At 38.4% G+C, this 15,973-nt stretch overlaps 1 protein-coding gene and 1 long non-coding RNA gene across 6 annotated transcripts in view; one reads left to right on the plus strand and one right to left on the minus strand.

Moving 5' to 3' along the window:
* GALNT18 (polypeptide N-acetylgalactosaminyltransferase 18) overlaps nucleotides 1-13,928 on the plus strand; it is a 225,616-nt gene extending 211,688 nt beyond the window's left edge. For 2 of the 5 annotated variants that reach the window (XM_051621796.1, XM_051621792.1), the window contains one exon: nucleotides 11,445-11,925. In XM_051621796.1, the coding sequence (XP_051477756.1) occupies nucleotides 11,445-11,591 (147 nt within the window). In that variant the 3' untranslated portion in view covers nucleotides 11,592-11,925. Of the gene's footprint in view, nucleotides 1-8,408; nucleotides 8,569-11,444; nucleotides 11,926-12,491; nucleotides 12,533-13,289 lie in introns of those variants that run through there. The other 3 variants (XM_051621794.1, XM_051621793.1, XM_051621795.1) reach the window with 3 other exon arrangements.
* The window catches only part of LOC127385739 (uncharacterized), a 227,912-nt gene that overhangs the window by 14,437 nt on the left and 197,502 nt on the right, over nucleotides 1-15,973 (minus strand). The window lies entirely within an intron of this gene.

The raw sequence follows: 15,973 nt of genomic DNA on the forward strand, positions 1-15,973 counted from the left end.
GTGTTCAGAGGGGGTGGTTTATGCTATCCTCAGTAGCTGTAAATAAAATTGTTGCTGGCAGTTATTGTTACCATATGTATAATTTCCCAAATATCATAGTAGGAATTGCTTTGGAAGGAAAAGGGAGGACAGATGAGAGCAAATGAATTACTCAGTTGTTGCAGTAGTTCACAAATAAACATGATGATTCAGACCTCATTTAAATAGGTATTATATAATAGATAGATGAAATAGATATTGTTAAAATTACTGAAAGCATCTACATTTTGTTTCTCCTACAGATTTTGGCCTTTGCCAGACAGTCATTCTGAATTATTCTTAACTGCCTTTCTCTTACGAAATGAAGGACATGCCATACTATTGCTAGCTAGAACCACCACCCACAACCACACTTCAATCACTTCAATCAACTAAAGCAGTGCAGACTGCATGGCAGGATTAAACTGGAGGCCTATGGAGCAAGCAGAGAATCTCTGTACCCCTTTCACATGCCCCTTGCTGAGCTTACGCAGTGCAAAGTGGAGGTAACACCATCACCCAGCTGCCTTCTAATGTCCGCTCCCAGCTTTTAACCCATACAGTAGACAAGGACATTGTTTTAAAGAGGGATTAATTTCAGTAGAGTTGTGTGTCTGAGGGAGAAATTGTCCCCATGAACTTCTTCAGATTCTTCCATTATGAGAGCCATAGAAAAACAGCATCATTAATTTATCAAAAGTATGAACTTGTGCTGCATTTCTAGCCCCACAGGATGCAAAGACACTCACTATGTGTTTGCAGTGGTATTGCTGTACAGCTGTATAATTATGCAGTGTTACCTGCCTGCCAGCTCAGGACAGAAAGTGATTATGATCCTCTTAAAAGAAATACAGATTTTGATCCTGCAGGAGGAATATAAAGAAAAACAGAACCTACTTATTCAATTAATTGAGCCAACATACTAGGTTAAGCCCTGCATTTTTAGTGAGGCAATCTCATTTTTAAATAACCAGTGTTGCCATGTGTTCAGTTTTAAACTTCAACCAAAAAAAGAGCACTCCACAAGCCCCAGGGGCTCCACTGCAGTGTTGGTGTATGGGTCCAGCACAGCAGCAGCACTTTTTTTCTACACATAGCTACTCTTTGATCAAATATATCCCCAGCTTGCCTGTACTTAATATTTGAACTAAGTGGATAACTGCACAAAGTTTTATAGCTGGAGGACAAGCAAACTGAACCATTGTTCTGATTACACCTGAGAAAGTGACAGTCAATGTTTTAATTTTCTTTTTTCTCTAGTAAATTTGTCCCCAATTCTTGTGCAACTTAACCAGTATTCTTGCATATTAAACACTTCTTAAAAATAGGTGTATTAGAGTATTTGTTTTTTATCCTCCTTGAGCTATGTCTTACTACAAGCCTACAAACTCTTTAGTCCCATTTATGCAGAATGGAATGGTTTAGAAGTACAAAAATCTGGAAGCATTCAGTCTTTCTCCATTTTGAATACCTGACTTTAATTTAAATATGAAAACTTATATGCAAAATACATGCAGAAAAAATATTAAATCCAAATAGTTGTATTTGTATTTAACTGGTGTTAAATTTGCTTGCAATCACTGCTGCTGTTAGTGGCAACCAAAATTTCCTTGTATAAGTTTAGTCTTCTATTTGGAGTAATTTTCTAGTAGCAAGTTTTAATCTTTGCAAATTGGGTGTAGAACGTGCCAGCTATAAAGTTTGTGTGTGAATACAGCAGTAAAATGAGCTTTTAGTGGGTGCATTTCAAGTCTTTTCCAGCATATCACATTATGCAGCATTTACTCTCCTGAGAACTACATTTAAGCTCCAAAGACACTTGTGCTGAATTAATTTAGAAGGAAGTTAACACATACCCATGTTTTTCCTTCAAAACAGATACTCTATTTGCATATATTAGCATATAATTTTAAACATCACATTTATTTACAAAGAAATTATTTGTTCTAGTTCCACCTGATTTTAACCAATTTCAGATGTCCAGATAGGCTCCATCCAAAACCCACAGGTGACAGCTGCTGCTGACAAGGTGCTGCATGGCATTACAGTGACAGACACACAAAAGAACAGCCTAATCCAGAATGTCTTCTACAGCTGAGCTGATCACCAGCAGTTAGCAAACCAAGGGGGTTAGGTGTCAGGAGATCTGAGCTCTGTTCTTGGTCCCTCCCTGGCATTACTGGACCAATCACTTCTTGGGTTCTGCATTCCTCAGCTACGAGATGGATGGGAATATTTTTATCTTTTCATCACTTTTGACTTGCCAGATGAAAACAAAACTCTGTCCTGATCAAGTCAGTAGAACTTGCATCTTTAATTCCAGAGGAGACAAGAACAATATGTACGGAAGGTTTGGTTGCCAAGTAACACCCTACTATCCATGATGCAAATACTTGAGAAAAATGTTAACTTGGAAGGCAGTGAAATCAGAATGCAGTAATGATAAAAGGGTTTGTTATTTAGTGAGATGATCAGGCTATCAAACCTGGTATCCTGAACCTGAAAGTGATGATACCCAGTATAGGAGACAAAAAAACAGATTCTTTCCATTATCGTCTAAGTAAACTGTGCAAGGTTTGTGCTGCAGCTGCAAGGACATTCCTTTCCCAGTACCAGTTATAATCAGCTAACAAATTTATGTGGTTATGAGGGAAAAAGCCATTTTCAATAATTAGATACTGTCAACAAAGTCCCCAAAAGCCCAACCTAAATTCCCATGTTAGAATAAGCAGATCGATTGAAATAGTAGTGCAAATTCATTTCTTAATTTTCTTCAGTTGGCATTCAATTTATTTCTTGGTCTCTGGAGATCAGTTTAATCATAAGCATATAATGACAATGCACACAGTTCAGTTTCTGGGTAAAAATGAGTTAGGAAGCCTTCATACTGAGCACTCTGATTAGAAGAACCTACACTTATTGAATACAACACACAAGAAATGGTCATCCAGTATTTTTGTTTTCCAAAGGAGTTACATTTTACTAAGAGTTACATGTCACAAAGAAATAGGAATGTGTATTTTCTCTCATCTAAAACCCATAGATTTTTGGGAAACTGTTAAGATGTCTGGGGCAAAGGTCTCATCTTTCCTAGAGAAAATATAAAAACCTTGTGTTTTCTAATTGTGCTGAAATGAGTTTCTTATTAGTCTGAAGATTAATAACTAAGTATCCCTTATGATAAATTTAGTAAAGAATAATGTGAACTCTTCTTCTTTACATTAATTTTCTAGGTAGGCTATATTAGAACCATATTTTCACCCATAAGGAGAAAAAGAGCAAGAATGAAGCAGTAAGGTGCTCTTGGGCATCATCTTTAGGTGCTCTGCTGTGAACGGCAAAATAGCAAACGAATATTGCATCTTGTGCACACTCATAAGTAGGGAGGGGAGACATGGTAACAAGAGCACAGTCAAGCAATGCAGAATGAGCCTTAGAAAGCAACACTAATGATTCAACACCAAACAGAAAGGTAAAACCTAGGAATACACAATCTGCCACATCCCAGATCAGAAAATTAATTAACTAGATTCATTACCTCTTCTAGAAGACCACTGCAGGCAATAGTCAATGCTTACTATTTCACAGAAATAATGGCTCTATTCTGAGCCAGCAGTTCACTGTAACCCCTTGAGGAGAATTCCCTTCTAGACCCCTACTGTGCTGGCCTCATGAAGACTGAAATTGGAATTGCCTGAATGATCATCTCAGTATGTCTATACAAAGTTTTTTATCCATGTTTTTAAAATTAAGCTAGCCCAATAAAAACATCTAGTCACTCACTGACCATTGATACCTGCAAAAATGAATTCAACAGTTTTCCTATACCCACATAAATCACAGTAGCTGTTAAAAATGTCTAACTCTTGTTTATTCATGGTTATTTATAGTTTTGGTCACTGAAGTCAGATCCCACTCATTTTCATTTACATCCCAAGAAATGTGTTTTGTTTTTTTTTTTACTTTACTTTTAGCATATTTTGTAACTCCCCACCATCAAGCATCTTTGTTGCCCTTCTCTGTCTTCTCCTTCAGACATCTTGAAGCAAACGTATATCAAGGCAGATAAATCAAGCCTGACTTGTTTGGAGTCATTTTATATGTAATCTCAGAACCAAAGAGAAGTAGGAAAATTTTTAAGCTTTTCACAAAATGTATTTGTAAAACATGCAAGTAAAGCCAGTCTAATCAGCACTCGCACCTTTTTCCTAGTTATATCATAATTTTCTTTCTCTACACAGGCAGCTACTCTATGGGCCAATCCATGAAAAGAAAGACTGTATGAGAAAAAACATTTCTATTTTTAATTAGAGCAAAATTACACTGCAGAAAACACTGGTGCAGAGCATTCACTTTGTATTCTTTTCTACAGGCCAAGTCTCACTCAAGACTCCAGAGATGCACCTAAATCTAACACTCCTGCTAGTAGGAGGAGATATAAAATACAGTTGTTTTTGTTATATAGTATAGAAACACATCTTAAGTTCTAATTCAGAACTTTAGAGTTTAAAATTAGAGCCCTAACTAGGCAGCAGCTACCCAGTATAGCAGGCTGTGAATTCACCGTTTTCTGACTGCTACCAAGTAGGGCAGAAGGCAGGAGCTGGCAAAAGCAGAATGCAGGAGAGACACTTAGAAACAGCATCCCCTTTAATAGTGAGGAAAAAATGTCACAAAATGTCAGTCTGGGAATCATTTCTCACCAAGGTGCATTTCTGCAACTTACTCTTTTATGACTGTCAGTTCTGAAAGAGGCATTCAATTTATTTCTAAATGAATTGTCCTGTTAGCTTGTTTCTCAGGACAGCAGTCACTAAAGCCATGTGCATCATTAGTGACAGCACAGCATAAAACTAGGTTTTTCCTTTTCTACAAAGGATTTAGTAGGTAATCCCAGCTATCAGAAGATCAACATCATACATCATCACCTGGATTTGTTGCCAAAAGAAAAGCCATCAATATGTTCAGCTGTGAATTCTGCACTTAGCCATGATTATCAGGGCTATGTATGGATAAAAGATTCTCTTCTAAAACTACTTACCACTCCCAGCCCCCAAAATAGTGTTCAATAATTGATTTGTTTAAAAAATCACATTGTGAACCTAGGATATTTGTTTCTGCAGATGTTTTTCTAATAATATGTCAGAAAGATTTCCTGGCCACTGCTGATACAGTAATGATACGTGTTTATGTTCTGAAAAATCTTTAGTGATCTTTCTAGTCTGGCTAATGTGTTCTACTCCAAAGTCTACTTCAATTTTCTTAGTTTTATCACCATTTTCTGTAGTAAAATGCATTTTCAGCTATCATATCCTGAAGAGTAGTATTTACTCATTGAGTACCAGCAGGTGAATGTAAGACCAGTGCTAGGAAAGCTACCTGAAAACAGAACCTGAATGCAGGAGAAGTGAGGATGAGGAATAAAAATTTATAAAACTATTTTTTTCCTTAAGAAATGGTTTGGCTATTCCCTATTATCACCTAAGCTTATTATGCACTGCAATTAATTTTGTTTAGCATTGGAAAAATAAATTCACATTTTAAAAGTACCTGGTAAAGATTCTTACTTGCTTGTCTCACTGTAAATAGTGATCTAAATAGCTGACAAGATCTTTTTAATATATAACCCTGCTGTACATACACATAATAGGAGTCACATACACCTTATTTTCACATTATTCATACCAAATATATTAGGAACCAAATGCCTTTGAAGAAAAGCAACAGCTACAAAAATATTCAACTAATAAATATTTCAATTTAACTATTTAAAATTAATTTCTAAAAGATTGAACAACAAATAGTAGGTTATATAATCTGTTGTACAGAGAGCACTTTTTCACCAAAGAGTTGGAAAATCTGTCACACTGCTTTGGATTAGAGAAGGCATTAATCAATTACCTATATATACCATTATATATACCTATATCCTTTATTCAAATGTAAAGCAGTTGTTGTAAACCCAGTAACAGCATCAAATATTTCCAAGCAATGGACAATCCTGGAAACCCATTAATTACTCGATGAGATAAATTATTAACTTTTTCCTATGAATACTTTCTCACTGCAGCAACATCCATACAGAAGTGACCTAACAGAAGATAAAATTAGTTGTAAAATTTGAGTCATATTTTAGGACTATATATGGTGTGCTAACAGTCACTGAAAATTTCCCCTGGTATTCTGGGAAATACCATCATGCATTCTTTTTGGAGTGGAGAGTATCTGTGTGACAGACACCTCACCATAATTCTTTCATTCAAATGTATCAAAGCACTAGTGAAAAATTAAGAGTTTCTAGCTCAAAGAGCGAACCTGTAAATATTTGAGGTCACTGATTGAGGTACACACAGAAAATTATAGACTAGTGAATTCAACAATCTGCATAATGTGTGTGATACAAGGTTTGGATACACTTACTAACCTTTTAAGACCTTTTTCTGAATCAGCCATAATTAGACAAGCAGGTGAGATCATGTCTTTTTTTTTTCTTTTTTTCTTTTAAACAGAATAACATAATTCCAGGTTACACAGTGTGTGTAAACTGTACATACTTCTTTACCAAAAAATGTAAATAACAATCCTGGTATTTGCCAAGAGATCTGTACCAATGCCCTGACCCATTTTTAGCCCTCTGGGCAGGAGACCTTCTAGATGTTAGAGAATATTTATAATGGATTTCAATTAAGCCTGGTCCTGCAAATACCAATATTCCAGAGAGGACCAATCCCACTTTACTGCCCTGTAGAACAAATACAGGAAGCTGGTAGTTTGGGAACTGTGCATCCACCAGCACATAATAAACCAAAACAAAAAGCATAGCACAATTCAGCAAAGATGGCTTAATTAATTTGCACAGCACATTAGCACTCCAGCTCTAACCCAGCATAGCTAAGCATATCCTTGCAACCTGCTGCTCTTTCGCAAAGCAAGTTGGTTTTCACGCATGACAGGATGGCACGGGACTGTCTGGCAAGCATGTTGGACCAGCCTTCTACTGCAATGGTCTGCAGGCACATCAGATGTTATCCTTAGATGCCATATTATTAGATAATTTCTACTTTAATGAGAGACTTAAAACCTCTAATGTATGGCAGATGGGCAGAAAGTACAGTAATTCCAAAAGAAGTCAAAACTATTGCCTTCCACTGTGTGTGTTGTGTCACGTTCCAATAGTTATTGCTCATAACATGCATGACTTGAGATAGTGTTTACATTACAAGTATGCTCCTGAAGCACTGTCAGTTTTATATGTGTCTGAGACTGCCAGCAGGAGCTGAGAGCATTTATGCTTCTCACAGGAATTGCTTCAATTTCCATTGCAGAACCCATCAAGTTCCCAGTCAAACTTGTTAGTGCTGTCACATTCAGTCTATTTTTATTAGTTGACCTGGATATTTTATTTATCCTCTTGAGACTTCTACTGCCATTGAGCTGCTCTCATCAATGATCTTAATCCTAATTCTGTTCAGTAGGCAGAATTCCTCTTTAACTTGGTTCAGCCTATAGAATTATATTTTATGTACCATGACTAAAGATGTTACCCCAGGCTATTCATTTTCTTTGCCTTTAAATGGGGAAGGAGAGGTCTTATCTAGGGTGGGGAAAGGGAAACAGGCCACTTGCCTTTTGCTTAGCCTGAAGTGTAATATTACTATAAACAATTTTGTGGAGCAAGCAGTAAACGTGACTGTGAGAGCTTTATACAAGTTTTACTAAATAGTTTTAGAAAAAGAATTAACTGAAAGGACACCTTTGTCTGCACTTGACTTTTGGTTTCCAAATGCTAATGATGATATTGCAGAAACCATTTAGGAATACTGGAATTTGGAGGCCAAGGCAGAGTAGCAACATGTAGTGTTAACTTTCAGCACATCAGTCCTACTTGCTTGCTTCTTTCTGTGGAATTCTTCACTTCATGTGCTTTAATGATGAAACAGCTTGCTAGTTCAGGCCTCACAGCATCTAGTGTGTGCACTGTCACCACCCTGGAGATAACCAATACCACTATCACAGGCTTGCATTATGCATATGAAGGGGAAAAAAACTTAACACAATTAAGGAGACTAACAACTGGAAAATTCCAATAAGCACTATACAAGCCCTTCCCCCTTACTTTAGAACAATTCTTTCATTTCTATGCTTGCTGAAAGGAGCTAAAGCTTTGTAGACAGCATCCCCTCTGAGGGATTACACCATGGTCCTGCACAGACCTTGCATCTCCTAGGAGCCAAGCTGTTCTGTTTCTAACAGGACTTGAACCCATATGTTTCTCTTTCGGCAGAAAAAAAAATTTCCTCCTGCTAAAAGCATCCCTGTGCTCTACAACATTCAATTCACACGTATTAGCCACTACTTAACTGTGAGTGTCACTTTTATGTTCTGTACAGCAGGCTCCAAAGCCCTCGGCGGGGTGATTTTCAGTAGCCACTGCAGAGCGCTTTGCACATCAGAAAGAGCTTTCTTGGCTTTTTCTCTCCCAAGTCACTTGTTTCTGCTAAACAGAAGACATTTCACATGCTGGCACATCAGGAAGAGAGAAAGAGGGACGACAGCCTTTTTGTTTGCGATTTTTGCTTGCTTGCTTATTTTGTTTTTCCTTAGGAGTGGTTTACACTTCGTTTCTGTAGCTGCCTGCATTAAAATATTCTGCATGAATACACTGACTGTAATACCTCTGTGTGCTCTAGATAGTAGAGGAAAATCCTTGTCTCCACTGTGAACATCCTCCTTTCTCTACCCTGAAATCCTCAGAAGGTATTGGCCCATTCAAGTGAAAGAAACCCTTGACTATTGAAACACATGGGAGTTAGGCAGAAAGAAATTCCAACTCATGGCGGTATTTAGTGCTGTAGGTAACCTACCAGAGCTCTAAGTTAGCTGACCAGGTCCCAGACACAGTCCCTGGGGAGAAAAAAATAGGCACCAAAGAATGGGATTCACAAAGTGCAGCCAATGAACAAGGTGTTTACCCCAGCCCAGCTGCTGAAGCCAACTAGACTTCAGCATCCGAGCTCATCCCTCTTCACACACAAAAAGATGGAGACCACAGAGTTTATTTCACACAGTTGAAGAGAATTAATTCTGTTCCTTTACTTACTCTGATACGGTAGAAATGTCAGGAGAGGTCTAGAAGTACTATACCATGATCCATATCCCAGATACAAAAATCAGGGAAGTAAAGAGCTGAACTCGAATCTCCCATAACTATTTGGTTTTCTGGCAAGACAAAAAAGTGGGACAGCTTCTTTCTCGTGCTTCCTTAGTGGAAGATCTGAGCTGAGAATATGTGTCTTTGACACCAAAACTGAGACAAGAACTAACTGATACATTGAATAATAACTGATACAGAAGTAGTTAACTTAAATGACAGCAACACAGGCACCTTCAGCATCAGTTGGAAGCATGAGGAAGTTGATCTCAATGTTAGGTTTAGGCAGAAACACTTGTGGTAAACTGTAATTCTGAACTCAAACCCAGGGACCTGGCCTTGGCTGCCTTGCAACACTGAATCTATGCAGAAAAAAATCCCCCATTACCAACAATGTTTTTTGCTAAAAAAACCAAACAAATAAACAACACAACCGTTTCTTTTGGCAATGAGAAAATATCCATTACTTTAGAGCTTTATATCTGAAGGACCTAATTCAAAGCTTATTGAATTCATTTGGAAGAAAAAAAAAAATCCCATCACAATGAGCTTCTGAAGGTTAAAGTAACTTGGTAGGATAGTGGAGTGTTCAGGATAAGGGAACAAATAATTTTTAATAAAGCCTTGACCAATTTCCTATTCTAGTTTCTTCCAGTTTCTTGTACGTCAAGCTGTTCTACTGCTTATAGATGGCTTAGAGTTTATGGTCCCACCAGACACCCAAATTTAACTCCCATTCTTAATATGAATGTCAATAATAGTTATACAGCTGTGGGAAAATACAGTTCACTCAGCATATAGTTATGGAGGAATATTAAAAGGCCCACTGTGTGCCTGTCTGCCAAGTGAAATTAATCAGTGAAAAAAAAAATCAATCTATCTAGACTGAAAATAGGCCTACCAAGGAGGATTTATGGGACCCTCATGCTTCGAATTTTGTGGATTCTTCTAGAAATGATCTCTCTTTTACCCAAAGCCATATTTACAATTTAAAAGCTTTCAAACCTAATTCTGCATTTCATTAGCCAGTCCCAAAAATGTTTTTACAAGTCACTTATCAGAGAAAGTACTTACTAATTAGGTGGTAGGATAGGAGGAGAGGAGACCCCACAGTCACCTGTCTGAACAAAGCACATCCTGTACTGAATGGCACAAGCTACCCTGGCCTGAGGAACAGCCTTCTCTGAAAAACAAAGCAGCATTTTTATGGGATTTATGCCAGTATCCTTGTGATTATAATAGGAATTACCAGAGTTATGACTTACTTTCTAATGCAAGGCATAACAGAGTTGAGCAAAACTGATGAGGTGGGGTTTTTTGTATAAGGTTGGATTGTGGTTTGTTGGGTTTTTTTATAGCAGCTAGTTTTTTCCCCATTGTAAAACAGGTAATTCAAATGTGGCTGCTCTTTGCATACTTAAACTGTACTAATCTGTACTACTTACTCTCCATTTGTTGAGCTGCAGATTAAGCCAGACTTCAGACTTCTGTGCAAATTATTTAACTCTGTATATGTTAGAAGAAATTTCACAGATACTAATGCATACTAGTTAACTATTATCTTTATAAGACAGGAGAGAGGGTGAAAGAAGAAACTGGAACCAAAATTAAAGGGAAAGAAATATAATTTACGTCACCTACATGACGATTTAATTGTAATTTAAGTCTGTAGTTAACTCTGGTAGTACCAGTGATTTAAGATTTGGTGCAACTCCACAGTGAAGGTAGGGCTTTCATGTGGCTGCGTTATGCTGAGAACTGAACAAGAGATTCACTACTGAGGATTAGCAACATAAGATTTGAAAAGACAGTTCATTTCAGAATTTAAAAGATTACACAATTTTTTGTGTTTTATCCTACATAGGGGACACCTCTGGCCCAGGCACTGGTCCTGCCTCTTGCCTTTTTTTGATGTCTCAGAGGTGCAGAGCCACTCAACTACACAACTGAAGCAAACATGGAAGTTTTTGGCTCATGATTAAAAAGCATGGCTAGAAACACAGATGAATTCTAGGAACCCCCTTTGCTGAAATGGTAACCAGACAATAAAGGCTGTTCTAAACTGCACCCGAGATTAAACCAGCCTGTGACAAAGGGAACTTTCACTCCACATCCAGCCTGGTGCTTATCTTGTAACTGAAACATTTTTCACAGTAGCAGTGGACTTTAGCAAACAGACATTGGAATTTTCTCCATTCTATATGACAGTAGCAATGCAAGAATTTCACAATGTTTAATCTTTACACTTCTGGTTTTTTTTACCCCATCTTTAAAGGGAGGTCCAATCCAGAACCGAAAATCCAAGCGTTGCCTGGAATTACAGGAAAACAGTGAAAATGAATTTGGATTTCAACTCGTCCTTCAGAAGTGCACTGGACAACGCTGGTCTATAACAAATGTCCTGAAAAGCTTGTCGTCATAGCAGACTAATTTTTTTACCCATTTCTTTTGCTACTATGTAGCAAATATTGCATTGTTGCCTGCTGTACTGTATTCCTCTCACTCCCCACCCTCCTGGTTCTTTCTCCCCTCTTTTTTGTCCCTTTGATTTTATTTTGTGAGTGTGTGGAAATCGGGTTTGTGGGCTGAAAATAAGATGTTTTTATTTCACAATGATGTTTTAATGGCATTTATAGAGATGTTGAATGACAGGTGATGGGTAGGCTATCCTAAAATATTTTACAACTGTAAATAGGAAACAAATGGAGAATATTTATAACTCAAACTTTTATTGAATAAAAAAGGTCTAAACACTATTACTGTCTAGCTGTCTCTACGGAAATCCAGTTGGAAGTTAAGTGGTGGTTTCATTGTTTTCATTAACCCAAGCCTGATCTTTCAAGTAGGAGCCAAGTATCAGTATTCTCCAGACTTGTGGTAAAAAGTCCCACCTGCACACAGGGAGGATTTTCTCCTTTCTCCCTCTAGGGAGATTTCTCTAGGTCACTGTAGCTACTAGTGGCAAGTATGGGAAGGGGAATGTGTGGTTTGTGGAGGTGTATAATAGACATACACATACTTTTCCTCAGCTGTGCTCCTAAATGAATCCCCAGGGCTCGAGGCAGGGAAGGGAATTAATTAAAAAGAAAAGTTACAAAAGTAAGGCAGCAGCTACTGGAAGAAAAATTAAACAAAACAAGCAAACCACACATAAAACAACAAAAACAAACAACCAACCAACCACACAACCCCACCACCCTGACATTCCTTAATAGGTTGGGCTCTGTTTCAGTGACTGCACGTTCCTTCCAATTATTCATAGTTCTTACAACTTCTTTTTTGTGTTTTTTTTTTTTAATGCACTGTTCCCTGGCTACCACAGACTTGGATTAAAATGGCTGCATCCACAAGCAGCTGGAAGAAGTAAGAATACACTCTGCCCTTCTCTCTGCCTTGAAGGAGGTGTGAGTGCAATGCCCTATCAAGTCATCTCAGCTAAGACTGGGATGAGAGGAAGAAACAGTCTGATGATACAAACCAGAACACTAGAATTACTGGCCTCTATTTCCTGTTGCTTTTATTTGTATGTAAACTCCTTGTCTTTTATTACTCTATTTGTCCTTTTTATTCTGTTGTTGATCACCTTAAATACTGGTCATGACCTCTTTTGGAGCTGGTTATGTACCAAATTGTCCTTTACAGGCTGGCTTCACATTCAGGACCAGCTAGCAGTACAGTTTCTTATGACTATTGCATGAATCATTGCATGAATTATGTGTGTTCAGCCTTCTGCTAGATGTAGTTACCTACCATACATCTGCTTCTCAGAGAAGAAAATGCTGAGCAAACAACAGGAGAACAGTAACAGCCAATAAAGTCAGACTGAACACCTGCACTTTGACTGACTTGAGAGGTCCCTCAGGCCTGAGTGAACACTGCCATTAAAATTAGAACCCTGAAGGAGCATCAGTACCCTGAGTGTCAGGGTACCACAACTAGGCAAAATAAAGTAGCTTTAATTTCACCCTGTATAGAACATGGGAGGTTGCTACACACATGCCTAGCCTCCTGCACCCAGGGGCACATGTCCCAGTGGGAGAGGGGCTCAGTATAGGGCAGGCAGAGCCATTTAAAACATTCCCAAGTTCTGCCACTGGCCAACTGAACTTCTATTTCATAGGTGTTCCAGGTGAATGAGGAGGAACCCACCTTCAGACAGAGCAAAAGCACGGAACTCATCCGGAGTAGTAGAAGATAAACTAAGCTTCCTTTCAGCTAAGACTTCAGTGCATGGAGATGATGCAATAAGGAAAAACAAGTACTATGGATCAAACCAGTCTCCTCTTGATTCTTACAGGCCTAAGGCTCTCTGAGCAGCCACCTTCTGGTTGGTTTGTTGTTTTTGTCATTTTGTTTTTTTTATTTTAGGACCATTACAGAAAGATAATCCGGCAAAGACTTGACAAAAGTGAAAGGAAGGAGCTGAACTCTAAACTGTTTTATCTCATACCAAAATGAATATTGTATGTCTAGCTTTGCCCAGAGAATATTGCAGCTGTTCCCAATTCCATGGCAGCAGTGTGCTGATGCTCACTGCTAAGTGAAAAAAAACACCAACACCACCACTTCATTGAGCCACGTCTCACCAAGCCACGCCTGGTGCTCTCCAGCTGTACCTCCCTGCTACAGAGCAGTTCTCAGGCTGCTGCTCCCCTCAACCCCCATGGGACCTTCACTGAGGAGCACTTTCCTTCGGCTTCTCTAAACCAGAACAGCGTTACTGGGAACCCCTCAGTGGTGACTGTGGGTTTAAATTTGATCGCACTGCACTTCTAGTAACTACAGCATAATTACCAAAGTAAATATTGAGGGGGGAAAAGACCCCCAAAAATCCAGACTTGAAACATTACTTTATACTACAGCAATTCAGGTATAGGCAAAATACATGCCTTATAATACACTTTTTGCCTTTGTTTTGTATCACGGAGTAGACATTTTTATCTGATGACTTACAGAAAAATAGAAATTAGTTTAAATCTGTGGCTAAGCCAACTAAAATGGCAATTATGGATTCATGTAAGCAACACCATTATTGTGCACTTTCAGAAACCTAAGGTCTCAGAACAGATTTTCTTTTACATGGCTTTTCACTTGGAAGAGAGGAAAACAGCAGAACAAGCATAACTGAAGGACACAGTCATCTTTTGCTGCATGTATGCTCACTTTTAGTCATGAACTGCCACGTCATCACTTTCCTTTTCAGATACACAATAATTACACAGATATAGCAGCAGTGCCTCACACTGTAAAAGACAAATAATCACCATACTAAGTGAAAAATAAAACTTATCTTCACTTTCTGGAAAATAAGAGAATACTATTTTATTGTCTCAAATGATAAAAAAATTTCCAAAACTACCTTTGCAATAGTTTGGTTTTGTTGGGTTTTTTGTAAAGAGTGAAAGCACTTAAGGGCAAAAAGGAATACTTTTGATAACGATGACCAGAAAGGTCCAATCAGCTCCCTCTTCCTCCTGCTGCTATAGAGCTGCTCCCACTATATTTTGATGAGTTTTTCTACTCAAGTAACAACAACATCTATCAGCTCATAAGGTTATCCTGGCAATTAAATAAAAAAGAAAATGGCAAGCAAGCCTAAGCTTTCCTCCTACTGTACTTATTCAAACATTTATGAACAACATATACTTATTTTCCTCTATCTCTGCAGTTGTCATTTAGCCAAATTGCTCATACCAGGATAACACCTGGTGGCTTCTCAAGGCTGTGAGATTTCCACTCTGTGTCTTCTCACAGTATCTACATGCAGGGCAAGGCACCAGCAACAAGGAGGACAGGAGCTGTGCTGACACCATAAGCAGAGTGTGCAGAGAGGAACATTTTTGGGTCCTTGGGCAGAAGATACTGGGCTTTGGCTTGTATCAGAGATCCCTAGGTAATACTGCTGGAGCTGAGCTGTACAGTCTTCAGAAGAGGTCCAAGGTTCTAGGAATTTTTTATTTATTTACTTATTTATTTTTACAAAGCTAGAGGTATTCAGGAGCATGGAGTTCCAAGACCATATCTGTTCATTTGCAGCTAGAACTTAGACAATAGAATTCAAGACTGCCTTCACCTGCCTCATCTTTCCAGGCTTGCTAACATCTATTGGGTGGGACTGTGCAGAATAGGCTTTGGCACTGTCCTCTTTTGCCATGGAAGAGGCAATATTTGTTTATTTAATCTCTTTGAAAGATCAAAATTTAATCCACCAGGTCTTAGTTGTACTGTTGCAGAATGGCTTGAGCAGCAGGGCCGTGGGCCCCTGCTATCTCCTCGAGAGGCCTTGAGAGTGTGGCACAAACAGCAGCTGTACAAGCAATCTCTTTTTTTAGCCTAACACAAGTATAAACAATCTCTGTTAGCTTAAACTAACTCAAGGACAAGGTAGAGAAGTAGAATGATAGAAAACAAGGAAGAACCCTGGAACTCAGATGTGTGTTATTATCCAGTAAAATCACTGCAAGTAGTTGCCGTCCAGTGAAATCACTACAAGTAGTTACTATCCAATGAACTCACTATGTGTGGTTACTATCCAATGAACTCACTATGCGTGGTTACTATCCAATGAATTCACTACATGTAGGTTTGGAAAAGGGTATAAAAGTAACACTGTGTATTCAATAAATCGAAGCTTGCTTTATCCATCACATTGATTCTGGACTGCTTGCTTCCCTCGCCGCCGGCATTGTACTATCTTCTGTGTCTTTGCTAAAACACTAATTAGTCAACACCCATCACTGAGCCCTTTAATGTATGTTCATCAAGAGGCAATTGTGAAAGAGATAATTAAGCAAGTAGCTGTCA

The sequence above is a fragment of the Apus apus genome, chromosome 5 (assembly GCF_020740795.1).
Source record: "Apus apus isolate bApuApu2 chromosome 5, bApuApu2.pri.cur, whole genome shotgun sequence".
NCBI lineage: Eukaryota > Metazoa > Chordata > Aves > Apodiformes > Apodidae > Apus > Apus apus.